Raw genomic sequence first — 15,639 nt, forward strand, 5'->3', positions numbered from 1 at the left:
GTTCATAATATTTTCTTAGCCATTATATGCTGTTATGGAGAAGTGTTTCATTTGGCCTACTCTTGGCCTTTCATACTGAAGATTTGTCTTTTATTTTGAAAGCATCTCTATTGTGTTTCGTATTCCGGCCGCCATGTTTAGCCGGAGTCACACAGTTAAACAGAAGAACTGCCTTGTCCTGCTTTCGCCAGTAGTTTTACTCTTTTATATGATTAGTCCATATGTGTTTTAGACCAAATTAATTGTATAACCCCCCTCCCGTGCCTTTGATAAGATGTTGCGTAACTCTGGGCATTGAAAGGGACGTGTTCATCCTCGGGTAAGTGTTGCACTGACACCTGGCTAGCGTTAGCTTCAGTGATAGTGAGTTCATCAGATCAGTCAATAGGTCGATCAAAACATGGCGCAGAAAATCTCCTTACATCAATACAAACAACATTATTGGGAGTTATGTTGATTTATGTGTGGGTATTGACCTACTTTACTCTTGGGTTTGTACGTCAGTATTTACCCTGATGTTGCTGTGGGATGATACCTGAACTTTGAGAGCATCATCAGAAAAGATTGACCAGTTTGTTCTTGGTTGAAGAGCACTTTATTTTAACACTATGGTGAGAAAATTGCAATTAAAATACAATAATAATGGTTAACCAATAGGCATATATATATATATATATATATATATATATATATATATATATATATATATATATATATTAGTACTACTATCGTATGGCATCCCCTTCAGCCAACAAAGTTAAAATCTATTTGACATGTGCTTGACATTTTTGGCAACAAGGAAGTGAAGGTCACATGCTGTCAAGGCTCCATAGGGAGTTCACTTCAGTCAAGAAAATATACATAAATTGTACATCCAAATGTGCTTTCTAAAGTTTTTGGTCATTTTGAATGCACATTTTGTAAAATCAATAACTCAAAGACCAAAGTAAATTATTTTAGGGGATCTTCAGTACTGGCACTCAGGCAGTGTAAATGTAGTTTTTCTAGTTTTAGTTTAATGTTAGTAAGTATTTTGGAAGACCGAGAGGAAAAGCCATAGCTTTTCCAGTAAGTATTGATGGTAGTAACTGCAGTGCTTTAGAAAATGAGGTCATAGTAAGAAAGGAAGAAGTTGAGGATAGAAGCAGTGAAAGTGAAGGTAGAGATGAAGAATATAAGTCATAGATGTTGTGGAAGTCAGACAATATACTATCCTATGCCAGTTTGGAAGATGTGATCCACAATACAACCAGAGCTCAGGAAAGATGCCACTGCCTATTTACCTCTACACTGACACACAGGGATATGACAAGCCTTTTTGACTTTCATTCCCATGATATAAATTCTTGATATTTGATCAGAAATTCAATTCTTACTTTTAAAAATTATAATTTTTCATAATCAATAATTATTACTTTGTTACTACAAAAAATATAAATGATTTCAAGAACTAAATTTTCATTCGTTGTAATGTTAGCCTAATTCTTGATTCCTGTAAATGTATTTCAGCATATTTAATTTGGTAACTTTACTATTAACAATTCAGTTGTTGATATCAAGAAAAGACATTTGCTCTAGTAACCATATCATTTTTTTATATAACGATTATGATTTTACTAGTAAGAATTGTATTTCTGTTATGTGAAATTGGGACTTCAACTAGTAAGAAATCAATTCTTGATATCAACAATTGAATTTGAATGGCAGCCTATGGTGACATTAAACTGGTGAAAATACAATAACAGATATCATGAATTATAGTTTTTACTAGGCCAGTTGAAGTCAAGAATTTGTATATCTATGAGTCATGACATCATTGATTGTTGATGTCAAGAATTAAGATACTAATGAAAATTTAATTGTTGATATCAAGAATTCATATCCTGAGAATGACTAAAATTAAAAACTGCTTGCCATAGCAGTGATGCTCCAAAAATGAAGACTAAAGGGATCAAAATCGAGTTACATGTGAAAAGTGTGGGGTTAGACTGAAAAAGAAAAGTCTTGTTGATTTTCACTTGTGCTACACTGGTTAATTCCAGCATTATGGACGTGACATTTAGGCTACAGTCAAAACTTGAAATATAAGTTCTCAGAAAATGCATTTAATAGCAATATATTGAGACATCGGTTTTTCTCTACATATTCTAATACGCCAGCAGAGTTCACGTTGACCATGCTAACATTGCTATTGTTCCTAGAACTATTGGCGTAAGTACCCGGATTTTGCCGTGTTTGCGGCAGCGCAGGACCTAGGAACGATTTTAGCTCTAGGAAATCCTTTTGGAGGAACTAATTTAGCTCCTACTTCAGAGTAAGGTCTAAACCAGCAGTATAGAAACTACCAGTGACGTTAGTGTAGCCAGATTGGTCGAATGCACGAGAAACACCAGCACCCGCCATTTAAAAAGAAAACTGTGTTAACACAGATTATAAGCCTATTTATTTACTCCAGAAACTAACTCCACGAACATGGAAAACAGTGATAGATGGGCCTCTTAACCTTTACGCTTAGAAGAAAATCCAACGCAACTTTGAGGGGACCAAGAAAAACATGATTATGTATTTCTGCTCAGCAAGCAACACTGGACATCAACCGCACGACATATGCTAATAACTTTTCATTACTTTTTATTAGGGGTGTAACGATACACAAAACTGACGGTTCGGTTTTCCCACGGTTTTGACGTCTCAGTTCGGTTCGGTTTAGAAAGCTAAAAAAAAAATGTAAACAGTGGTTTAATGAAAAAATGGCGTCTTTGTCTTTAAATTAATTCAATTACAATTAAACGTTTTGCAAGGATTAAAAATCTGCTAATGCTGTAAACTATATAGGGAGCCGCACATTACTATAACATTAAAGTTTAACAACAGAGCCTAAATTCAGATGCTATTTATTTTTTAGATATAATAATCAACACCCAACACATTGTATGAAAACATGTAAACTGAACATAAGGCAGTTTTTGCATTAACTTTACTCTAATTTGTTATTGAAATATAATAATTTACACAGTTGCTGTCATTTTCATGAAAGATATTTTAAACGTACATTAAATAATCAAGATATAATTAACAGGTTAAGTAAAATATGATATATAGGATAATATAGTGCATTTATTTAGTGCAAGAGTTCATTTCTCTAGGAACCAACAAGTTGTGGACACTGAATAACTTGCCTGCTGAGGTAAATATAATGCTAGTGACAAGCTATGCAGTTTTATTGACGTCTTTACGCTGCTGAAACACTGATTACACGAGTTATGATGCCTTTCAGTAAGTATACTGTATTTTTCAACATACCTTCAGGTGTCCATTCATGTTTATTCTGTAACTGAGGAAGAGATGATCGCGTTTACTCGCGCTCCGCGCTGCCACTTGAAATGAGGAGCTAGTACAGTGATCTCACGCCACATCAGAGAGCGCCAAAACGGCATTTATTGTTTGATTTTTTGATCAAATAGTCAGAATTTGAAGATTACACCTTGCTTATTATCGGAAGTAACAAAACACGGAGCTTGCTATTTGGTGTTAATGGTGGTTAGGCTACAAAACTGAATTCGTTGTGTACACATTCGAGGTCCAATGATCCGGGCTGGGCGGGCCCGGGCTAGCAGGGGCGGGGCGTGTTCGGTTCGCCATGAGAGTATCACGATTAGAATCGTGGGTTCTGTATCGCGGTTCTTCGGTTCGGTTCGAATATCGTTACACCCCTACTTTTTTATGTATAACAGTTCTATCTAATAACATTTTAGACAGGACTGTTAGACAGATCATAAACTAATGAACACAGAGAATGTGAGCACTGTGAGCTCAGGCTGTCAAAATAAAGGTCACAACCACAAGTGCGGCTTACATAACTTTAGAGTTCCTACTGGCGGTGCGAGTGCAACCAGGAAAACGTTGCTAGGGGAACCATTAGTTCGTGGGGAACCACCCTGGTGGCTAGTTACTATAACTAAGTTCCTAGAACTACCAGGTGCGAAAGACCCTATTGACTCCTGCATTTGGTTTCTTTCAGTCATGGACCCTCTGGACCAGGTCGATGTCATGCACCTTCAGGAGTCTCGTTCCTCAGCTCTGGATCTGTCTGTGGGATGCAGGCAGGGCCCATTAAACTCCATGGAGGCTTTGGATTTGGTGAAGAAGCCCAGCTGGTGTGGCATTACCTCAGGGAGCAAAAGCGCTAACATGTCCGAGTCTCGGTCCAGCCGGTACATCACTCGGCCCAGCAAACAGACTCCACCTGATCACCCAGATCCAGGATCAAAGCACCATGGGATTTGCGGGACATCATCCCATGGTTCCTACTCTATGCCTTTACCCCTGATCAATGGATTGCCGTCCGTGGCTCAGATACTGTCTCAGTGCCCACCGACACACCAAGAGTTTGAGGATGACGCAGATTACGACGTTGAAATGGACGAAGCGTTGACGCAAGTGAAAAGATGTCGCAAGAAAGTGTTAGAAAACCACACACTAGGAGGTAGGATAGCACACAATGCATTAGAGACACTTCCATACTTTAGTGACGCACTGTCACAGACCAAGGGCTCGTCACGTTTACCTCAGGACGCCAACTCTGCCGCACACACACTACGTTCCACCAGCTCAGCGGTTGAGTCGACTGCCATTGAAACCCTCGCATCCGAATGTACCGGCGCTAACGAAACGTCTCCCTGCTCCGCTGAATACATCTCCAGTGACGAGGACAGTGACGTCATTGAGGTGCCGGTAAGCAACTCCAGATGCAAGACGCCTTCGAACTGGTGCTCCCGAACTGAAAGTGTTATCGTTAACGACATGAGCCGTGGAAGACTAAACAATTTCTCCACGAAGCAGGAAGTAGACTATGATCATCAAATTGACAATCCCAGAAATGTGAACAGCGTCTACTCAATGGATGAACCAATCTTTGAAGGCCGTGACGGTAGGACTGGCTCCGGATCCAAATCACTGCTGTCGTGGATGGAGTCGGTCTTGATACCGATATCCCCGCAGGACAGCGACCAAGAAGACATGGATGCTGCTTATTCACAAAACTTCCCGTCTACCTCAGATGGCGAAAACACAAGTGTTTTGGCGTCTCCGCAGATTGGGCCGTCGTCTTCAACGCCAAGCCATTCCCAGAAGACTCCGGCCTCAAAAAGTAGGAAGAGGACAAAACCGAGGCCCAAACCCAGTTCCCAACCCAGATCCCAATCCAGTTCCCAATCCAGTTCCAGACCCCAACCCATATCCCAATCCAGATCCCAATCCAGATCCCAATCCAGATCCCAATCCAGTTCCCAACCCAGATCCCAATCCACTTCCCTATCCACTTCCCAACCTAGATCCCAACCCATATTGCAACCCAGTTCGCAACCCAGTACGCAACCCAGTACGCAACCCAGTATCCGAACCAGATCCCAACCCAGATCCCAACCCAGATCCCAACCCAGATCCCAATCCAGATCCCAATCCAGATCCCAACCCAGAACCCAACCCAGACCCAAAACGGCTAAGCAGGCGAGGCCATCACCCGGCAGTAAATCTGCAGCAAGTAAGGCTAAGAGAAGAAGAAAACCTTGGACATCTGGAGTTTCATCCCTGTTTTCTCCTAAAGAGCCGGAGATCAAACTCCGATATGCAAACCACAAAGAAGAGAAGACTCACGCCAGGTTGGACGGCTTCGCCCCTTACATCCGTGTGAAGTTCTCCTCCTGCTCAATCGTTAATTTTAGGGAAGAGGACGATTATTCGACAAAGAAAGGGTCCCAGCAGACGGTCTCGGGGGTCATCCCGAAATCCTCCTGTCTGCAGCTGGGCCGGGTCGGCTCCGAGGCCAGGCTTCAGGTGCGGCGCTTCTGCTGCCTGTGTGGACGGGCAGGGAACGTCGAAGGCCTTGGGGACCTACATGGGCCGTACCACTCCAGGGGAGCTCAGCCCATCTGTAGGGTCGACTGCAGTCCCCAAGCACAGAAGCAGGATCCCGACTGCAGCGATCCGGACTCTGTCTGCAGTTTAGAGGACCGGACATCCCAAACGGTCCCACCGCAGAGGAAGGAGAACTGCTCGGGGAACGTGGAGGAGTCCGGGGTCTGTGCTGAGCTCTGGATACATGAGGACTGCAGCATTTGGACTGCAGGCATCTTTTTGGTTAAAGGGAAACTCTACGGATTGGAGGAGGCCATCCGACTTGCACAAGGAACAGTAAGTTGTTGTTTTTTTTCTCCCCAAAATTATTATTATTAGAAGATCTTATATTTTGCATTACGAAAGAGATACCCGATTTTTTGCATTGTAAAATTATTTCCATGACCCATAACACATTTCCCCCCAAAATATTCCATGAATATCTATCTATCTATCTATCTATCTATCTATCTATCTATCTATCTAAACATTTTTTTGTTTATCTATCATATATCTGTCTGTCTGCCTGTCTGTCCATTAATCTATCTATCTATCTATTTATATCTATCCATCCATCCGTATATCCGTCCATCTTTCTGTCTATACATTTGTCAATGTCACTTTTATTTGTATAGCACTATTAAAACAAAACATGTTGACCTATGTGCTTTACATTATCTCAGTAAGATAGACAAAATAGTACAATAGTAATTAGGGCTGGGTACCGATTTCGGTACTTTTTACGTACCGACCGAATTGCCTCGATACTACCGAGTATCGAAACATGTCTTGTTTTTCGATACCAAGTTTCGGTACCTAAGTGGTTAATCTCGTCAACGTCAGTTAAACAATAAACATGCAGCATGATTGGCTGTGGCGGAAAAACACTAGTTTACGCGGCTGCCCAGAGACGTGGCTCGTCGCACGTGTGTGTGTGTGTGTGTGTGTGTGTGTGTGTGTGTGTGTGTGTGTGTGTGTGTGTGTGTGTGTGTGTGTGTGTGTGTGTGTGTGTGTGTAAGCGTCCAACCCAGATAGACAATAAATATGTGGAAATGATCAAAAGTGTACCTATGTACCCGACTCGATGCCATAAGCACACGATGCAATGTTTTCGACAAGATAATTGCTGCCAAGACCGGTAACACGTTAAATCTGATAAGGAGCTTAAAAGCGCACAGAATATACTTGAGAGTAGAAAGTTTATCCGCCTTCGACTACAAGAACTGGAGCGCGTCACAAATGAACCGAAACTCAGCGTATAGGATACTTGCCTCACAGACATGAGAAATAGTTCTATATATTTTCAAAATATTTCTACTTTTAAACGAAACAATTAGAAATAAATAGTTTGATTACCTAATCCATATAGGCGCGCGCGCGTTCACTACTGCAGGGATGACGAGTCAGCATCGCAAATTCGCAATAATCATCTTTGCAGCTAGGGGTGTGCCATATCATACCATCCACGATAATACCGGTATACATTTTTACATGATAAAAAAGTGTCATATCGCGATATCAATGATATAGCGACGCGATGACGTATGGCGCATTTACGTTCCCTACCACGCACAACAACAACACCTGTCTGAGCGCGAGAGCAGCCTGTCAGCCTCCGATGACGATTTAGCAATTTCACAAACAGCTTAAGTGTTCAGCGGGGCTGCCGACGCGTGTCTTCTCTCGCGCGCGTTTAGGAGTCGGGACATGACTGAATGGTCTCTTGCACAATCGGGCCATCAGTGCATCGTAACTAAAGTCTATAATTTTCAAGTCTTCTCAATTCTTATCAGTTTAAACATTCAAGCGGTTTTAAACTATCCAGTAAGCTACTCGCGCACTCTCTGAGAGAGTTGCACTGCGTGCATACATAGAGTACAGCTCGCGAGAAACTTAAGTTATTTTTCATGGATTATATCGCTTTAATCGGGGGAAAAACGCAAAATTGTGTAAAACTTCCGGTCTTGGTAAGTATACTCATAAACATAGTCGGTTATGTATAAAACGCATGTGACAGTGTGACAGACAGTATAATGAAAACAGCAATGGATCCGTGCACTAGCTGTAAAAGTGACAGCAGCCATAGGCTATGCGTCTGTCATTAAAGTTGTCGTCAAAACAACAAAAGATAGCTTTAATTGTAATGAATGAGAATTATTAGCCTATGTATTTAATTTAATCAGGAAACAGAACTAAAAGACTGTGTTTTTTTACATTTGATTACTTTATTATGTTTCTGTAGTATTTCTGAATACTGGTGTTAGACCTACACACATTTAACATTATATTCAAAGATTGAAATCAAGCTTCCTTGTGTTGTGTAAACTCTTACAAAATTACCACATTGTAAAAACGCAATGAGTGAGCAAACATTTAGGCGAGATAAACATAATAAGAAAATTTTCAACAACAACAAAAAAAATGTCTATATCGTCATAAATATCATTATCGCAAATATTCTTGAAATATCGTGATAGAATTTTGAGGCTATATCGCCCACCCCTATTTGCAGCCAACACGTTTAGTAAACACTTGTTCATTAATAAACAATTAAAATATCTCCTTGCTATCGTTTCCCGACACATCCATAATCATTAATAGGCTACTTTTGCCAGTGCTTTGCGCAAGCTTCATGTGTGCTGAGAGCGAGGCATATATCCCGCACCCCAGTAGCCTATATTTAATTCAATTCACATTTATTTGTATAGCATTTTTCACAATACATAGCCTATCGTTTCAAAGGAGCTTTACAGAAAATGCATGTGTCTAAATTACAATTTAGAGCGATCTGTTATCAGGGGTGACTGTGTGTAATGCATTTCAATTAATTTTCATTCAGTTTCATTGTTAAACAATGCATTAAGTTAAGGCAGAAACAATGAGCTCATTGAATTAAAGAATACATGTTGTTAAATGATTAGGAAACATAGAAAACTTTAGCATTGGTGCTTTTTTACAGACTCTAAATATGAGTGTAAAAAAGTCAACAAACTGAAAAAATACGTTTTTTTTTTTTAGGTAATGTTATATTGATTAAATTGGTATCGAAGTCAAGGTATCGGTATCGAAGTCAAGGTATCGGTATCGAAAATTTTGTTACGATACCCAGCCCTAATAGTAATAGAATAAAGAGAATAAAAATTATCATCAAAAGGATGAATAGGCCATGGCAGACAAATGTGTCTTAAGTTGTACTTTAAAGACATGTACAGAGTCAGCGTCCCTAACATGTAATGGTAAGCTATTCCGAAGTCTTGGCGCTACTACCCCAAATGCACAATCCCTTTCTGGCTTAACTTAATAGCAGATTTTGAGTTTATGATCTCAAAGTTCTTCCTGTCTCATACTCCATTAGCAGATCTGATAAATAAGTCGGTTCAAGGCCATGAAGAGATTTATACACCAATAAAATAAGTTTAAAATCAATCCTATATTGTACAGGGAGCCAATGTAAAGAGACCAAGGATGGAGTTATGTGTTCATGTTTTTTAATATTTGTTAATAATCTCGCTGCAGCGTTTTGAAACTTTTGCAGCCATAGAATAGATTTGTTTGTCTATGTATCATGTATCTGTCTGCCTCCCTGTCTATCCGTTTGTCCGGTTTTGGGCATAGAGATATATCTAGAAGTGTCATTTGCTGATACTTATGGTTAGCTTGGTGGTTATTATAACCATAGGCTGCACAATGCTGTTGCATTTTCTTTGAAAATCATTGATTTGTTAGTGTGAGTGATGATGAACAGAGTCATGTTGACTGTCCCAAGATGGTGATTGAATTGACGTGTCTGGAGCTGTAAATGCAGTATCTATATTTATGATTTCGCAAGGGATTTTTTTCTTTGATACAAAAACATTTTTTTTTTTTTTTGGTTAAATGTGTTAATGAACATACTCCTGACACATATTGTGAGATTCTTTCCTCTTATTTCATATAAAAAATAATGTCTTGCTTTATTTAAAATAACCCTGTTTGCATAAGTCATACAAGATTGACCATCATTTTTTGCTTAAAGGCGAAGACCGAACTCTACATGTTCTGCAAGACCCCCCTTTCCTTTAAACATTTTATTAGGCTCTCTCACTTTTAATTCAAGTAGGCAAAACTTAAGGACTTGTATAGTAAAGGATTTAGAATTTTTATCATATGTTAATATAAAACATCTTGTATAATATTAATTATATTTATGCAACTCTTCTATTTTTGTCACTCCGTTTTTGCCGTGAAGATGCCTGAGATGCTGACATGGCATTAAAAAGCTACACTATAAACAATGCTGTGACTGAATCTTCAGAAGCTGTAAGGTGTGTGTGTGTTGTGTTTGGTTGCTACAGGTGTGTTCGCACTGTCACATGGTTGGAGCCACTCTGGGATGTTTCTTCAAAGATTGCCCCAATAAGTACCACTTCCCCTGTGCCCTGCAGTCAGGTAATGCTCACGGTCTCGTCACACCGGACCGACTGAAACCAAGTAGTGCAATGTACAAAACAGTTTGATGGTTCTTCTGATTTTAAAAACAAAACAACATTGCAAAACAACAAGGCAGTGGTTCTCCACCCTGTTCCTGGAGCCCCCAGAACTGCACATTTTGAACGTTTCCTTTTTCTCCTATACGCATGTGCCTTGTTGCCTTCATACCTCTGAATCATTTTTTAGTCCCAAATCTTAGGCAGTGACTTGTTGCCTCGCTGCCCTATCAGGCAATCACTTTGCAATCAAACTGATTTCGGACAGACCTCTGAGGCAAGTGGAAAACATTGGTCAAAAATGTACATTTAACCACAAACTGACCATCACCTACAACTTTCAGACGCCATCTTTATTTTTCTACCCCACCTGTCACAGAATGGAAAGCACAGGATTATGGGATATCAAAGGCAGTGAATGATGCATCTATGCTGCCGTCAAAAATCCATCAGATGAAGTATCTCGGGAGACAGGAAGTGAAACTAACATTACATTCGTCCTCCAAATGCAGCATTTTTAAGCTAAAAAAAAGAAAGATGTCGTCTCAAAGATGTGGTTGGTGGTCAGATGGCGTAAATGTTCGTTTTTGACCAACACGTTCCACTTCTGATGTCATTTCTAGTAGGGGTGGGAGAAAAGCTCGATGCATTGCGATTCATTATCTAACGATTCAGAATCGATTCTCAGTTCAATTCAAACGGCCACTTCAGCACTGTGTGCGCGCGGTCACTGGCCATACAGAAAAACCCGTTGATAAACCAACATTCGTATACTGGTGAAAGATCCTGGGGACATCGAGTAAAAACAGATATTTTGGACAACGCGCAAGTAAACCTGAAACAGATATGCCGACTTATGGTGACAGCGGAAGTTCGTCACTACGCTTGTGCACGTAGCCTATAAAATAAAAGTATAGAAAAAAAAATCTTCATAATCATTTTTAATATGCCAATACTGTCAAACAGATATGCTAACTATAAACAAAAAGCATAGTAACTTGAATGTTGGTTAAAATCTAAAGTTCATGTATTTTGCACAGCAGGATAATTAGTTACCAAAAATATATGCTAAGAATCGTTTTGGGAATTGTGCCTTAAGATTCCCACACTTAATTTCTAATGAGAAATTACTATTATAGTAATTAGCCAACTATTCGCTTAGTTTTCCCCAAAGCTCGCTCTATTTTGCTGTAGACCATTAAACCGTTACCCAGCCTCAGAAGTCTGTCTGAAATTAGTTTCATGAGGGAACAGTTTGCAAACGCTGCCTGCAAGTCATTGCCTGATAGGGCAGTGAGGCAACAAGTCACTGCCTAAGATTTCAGATGGAGCCAAAGTCTTGGGCTGTGTTCAGACTTTTCTGTCTGCCTGACAAACAGACAAAATCAGATTTTTGTGCATATCCGATTGAAATCTGGCAAAAAAAATCACATGAAATCGGACTTCGGTTTCAGTCTGACCGATCTGATCGGATTTCACTTGGTTTATGTGACTTTCTCACGACACGTAAAACGTCAGACGTTGTTATAGAAAGCATGCTGACAATCGCTGCTGAAACAAGGCTGTGTTGTTGCAAAGTGCTGGACGAGCAGAAAATTACAATATAACAGAGAGATGTTTTGAAACAAAACCACTCATACCAGCCTCCTACGTTTCTGCTGCTGTCTCATAAGACGTGTTTTTCATGATGTAAATAAGACGCCATCTGTATTGCAAACCCCTTATGTTGCTGTTGTTGTTCTTGTTTTTGGCATATACCTACCAAGGAAATGCTATTGCCATAGAAACCTATGCAGATATTCTGGAAACGAAAGAGAAGCATGGACACACAAATCAGATGTGGACAGTCAATAATGAAAGATCAGATACACAAATAATCAGACAGTGTGAACGTAGCCTTGGAGTCTCTGTGTTTGATTGAGGAGACATTTGGGAACCACTGTTTTAAATCATTTCAGAGCAATGGAAATATTGAGCTTGTATTGTCCAGCTTCTTGTAAGGCATCAGCTTATTTTCCATTTCCGGCTGCTCTGGAGTTTCCCGCTCATCTCTGTTTTGTTGCACTGATGCTTGTTTTGTGTGGTTGTGTCCTTGTTGTTGAGGTGTTTGTCTGTGCTGTTGTGTCTCCACAGACAGTGCGCTCAACGAGGAGAACTTCACCGTAAGATGCCCGAAGCACAAGGTGACTCAGAGATATTGATTCAGTTGAATTTAAGATATGAAAATTACATGAGTTTGCTGCATAATAGACTGGAGTATTGACGTTCTCAGCTTTATTGTCTTCCTCTTGCATCATCTTCAGTGTTGATAACGAACGCTCGTGTTTTTGTCTTCTCAGAATAAAGCATCCAGATTGAGCGTTAGCAGGCTGAAGAACAGATGACATTTGGGACGGGTTGAAATGTCTTTGAAGGTATTTTACTGCAGCGTCTCACTACTCGTGCCTTCATCAGGCCTTAGAAATCTGAAACTTTTTTTATTCATTTTGCCAGATTTTCCTTATTACATCATAAGGAAATTACGCGCTTAAACATCTTTAACTTCTGTGATATTTTCTATGAAACTTTTTTTATTATTACTAAAAACAAACATAGAAACTAGCAAGCCCAGCCCTGATGAGAAAAAGTAAATCAAAAGTAATTAGGGCTGTCACTAACGATTATTTTGGCAATCGAGTAATCTGTCGATTATTTCTGTCGATTAATCGGATTTTTTTTTTGCCGGAATAAAAACAGACCTAAGCAAACAATAGCCTTTAAAATGACTTCTATAACTCATGCAACTCATATAACTTATATAACTTATGCAACTCATGGATTCTCGTCCGTGGAACGCACCACTTCCAGTATTTTGCCAGTTACTCAACTTGGGTAAATTGTAATCGAGGATTTTTTTAAATAGAGTACTCTGAATTTTTTCATTACTTTTAAAAGTAACTTTTCCCAACACTGCATATAAGCCACTTATCATATGACAAACTCTTTTCTTGTTTTGGTGACAATTGCATTATTCAGCATTAGTGATAACTCAAACAAGTTAATAGTTCATTAACCAAAGGGTACATTTACATGACAACGATGCACTAAAAAACGAAAAGTTTTTCTTTTTTCCGCACATAGACGACAATAGGGTTGGGTATCGTTTATCGATTGCGATACGTATCAATTCCTAATTTTTCCTAATCATTTTCCTAAGTGATTCCAATAAGGTAAAAAAAACAACTTGGATATCATTCACATTTAGTCTTGTTGCAAAACAAACTAGCCTAACTAGTCTTTAATAATGCTTTAAATTTAAACACTCATTAATACAAAATTAGCAGTTGCAGCAAATAAATACAACAGAACAAATATATAATTGAAATACAGTGTTTTAAGTTTTTCAGGTATTCAGGTACAGAAACTGTTGTCAAAAGTAAAATACCTGCACTTTACAAATAAAATATACAGGTCATTACAAATATGGTTACAAAAGTTATTGGGTCACGAACGAGGGAATTTTCTCTTTGTGCTTTGTTGTTTGATTGGTGTGATTATAGAGACAGCAGCAGGAATATTAGGCTGTTGTCACTTTAAAAGTGTCCCGATATAGTTACACATGCCTGAAACAGCACTGAAAACAGAGCGCGAGTCATCTTGCGCTTGAATTGTTTAAAGTAATATTGAAATGCTCACAAAGGAATCGATAAGAGAAACCACTTTTTTTTTATAACAAATATCCGATTCCTGACCTCAAGTATTCGATTCCCAACCCTAGACGACAACATTTGTCAAAACGATCCCCGTTCACACGGATCCTTGAAAACGATTAAAAACGCTGTATTATTCATGCTAGGCTAGTAGTTGGCGATGTCACTTTGTAAAGAAACACTACGCGCCCATAAAATGAACACGTAATACGCATGAACATGGCGTCACAGTTTTCACATTTTTGTTGTTTACACAAACGATAACGGTATAGTTTTTCAAAAACATGCACTTTAAAACTGTTTTCAAAAGTTTGTGGTCCCAAAACACTGTTCTTGTGTAAATGAACGGCCAAAATGTATACGTTTTTAGTTGAAAACGGCCCTTAAAGTTATGTTTTTAACGGTTGATCTTCCTCCACAGGTAGACTTCAGCAGGTCATGTGGCTGCGCAGTGGATCCCTGAAGTGTTTACAGATTGTTCCAGTTGATTTAGTTCTTCACGTGTTTGAGTGTTTACATGTACTCTCAGGCGTCTGAAGGCCCTGGACCGGATGAGCTGAATATCTGACGCTTGAGTCGAGCTGTACCCTGGACGACGCTGGATGACTCTCAATGCATTCCTCTGCTCTCTGAACACTCGATATATTCTGCAGATCTTACAACATAAACAATCTCCATTTCACTGAAGGCCAAATATCTCATTCTGCTTCAGACTGAATCCTGTAAAGCTCTTTTGAACGTTAATAATGAGAGCCTTGTTTCATTTGAAGTGCACTGAGCCGAAGTGCTCCTTTTTTCTTTAGTTTGTCATTCTTATATGAACTCCTGCATCTCATTGTTCATTAATGCAACACGAACTGACCATTCTTTAGCAGTGACGTCTTTATCACATGAAATGCTGAGTGTCCTTCAGTGGTACCGTATGCACTAGTATGTGAACATATTTATTTCTATTTATGTTTAATGCATATGTGTGTATTTATTTGCCAATGAACAGAGTGTGTTTTAGCACCTTGTATGAATGCAGTAAAGGAACATTATAGTTTGATGTTGGTAACAGCTACAGGGTGCTTTAAACATGAATCTGATTTGAATTTTGAGTCTTGTGGCCTGGGAATCGAGGAGTCTGTAGGATTTTCCATTTCACCCGATGCCTTGTGATGTCTCGAGCTCTTGTTTCAATAAATGTTTTTATGTTCTACATTCCTAACATGTGACTGTGTGACTGTACTTAATGTTGCATTGGGATGTTTGTCCAGATGGTGGTGCTAAACAACCTTCACAATCAAACAAACTCGGGTCAGTGAGCATTTCTTAAAAAGATTCTTTCATGCCTCTGTTATAGCAAATGAAACTTACACTAAAACTAAAGCTTCACGTTACGAGTGGTTCGTACCTCTGCAAAGGTGGGTGTCTATCTAAGTTGAAAAGGTTTTCCCTGACTCGATTGCTGTGCGGTTCATAGAGCAGTTGCTAACATGTTTTGCACTCCGGTTGCTATGATGTTCTAGTTGGTTACCATGGTTTTTGGTAGGTGTTACTAAGGTGTTTGGTCATTGTTTACTGGCCCAGGTCACAGTGGGTAGTAT

General features: G+C 39.4%; 1 protein-coding gene across 1 annotated transcript; it reads left to right on the forward strand.

Annotated features, from left to right (window-relative positions):
- The first annotated feature begins 119 nt into the window (after positions 1 to 119).
- Positions 120 to 15,260, forward strand: LOC143738647 (uncharacterized). The gene is made up of 6 exons (XM_077230693.1): positions 120 to 319; positions 4,022 to 6,192; positions 10,230 to 10,323; positions 12,495 to 12,544; positions 12,701 to 12,775; positions 14,472 to 15,260. The coding sequence occupies exons 2-5, from the start codon at positions 4,024 to 4,026 to the stop codon at positions 12,743 to 12,745; spliced, it is 2,358 nt and encodes a 785-aa protein (XP_077086808.1). The 5' UTR covers positions 120 to 319; positions 4,022 to 4,023; the 3' UTR covers positions 12,746 to 12,775; positions 14,472 to 15,260.
- Positions 15,261 to 15,639: the final 379 nt, after the last annotated feature.

Source organism: Siphateles boraxobius, unplaced genomic scaffold (assembly GCF_051911475.1).
Source record: "Siphateles boraxobius isolate OS27281-9 unplaced genomic scaffold, OSU_SipBor_1 15, whole genome shotgun sequence".
Lineage (NCBI taxonomy): Eukaryota > Metazoa > Chordata > Actinopteri > Cypriniformes > Leuciscidae > Siphateles > Siphateles boraxobius.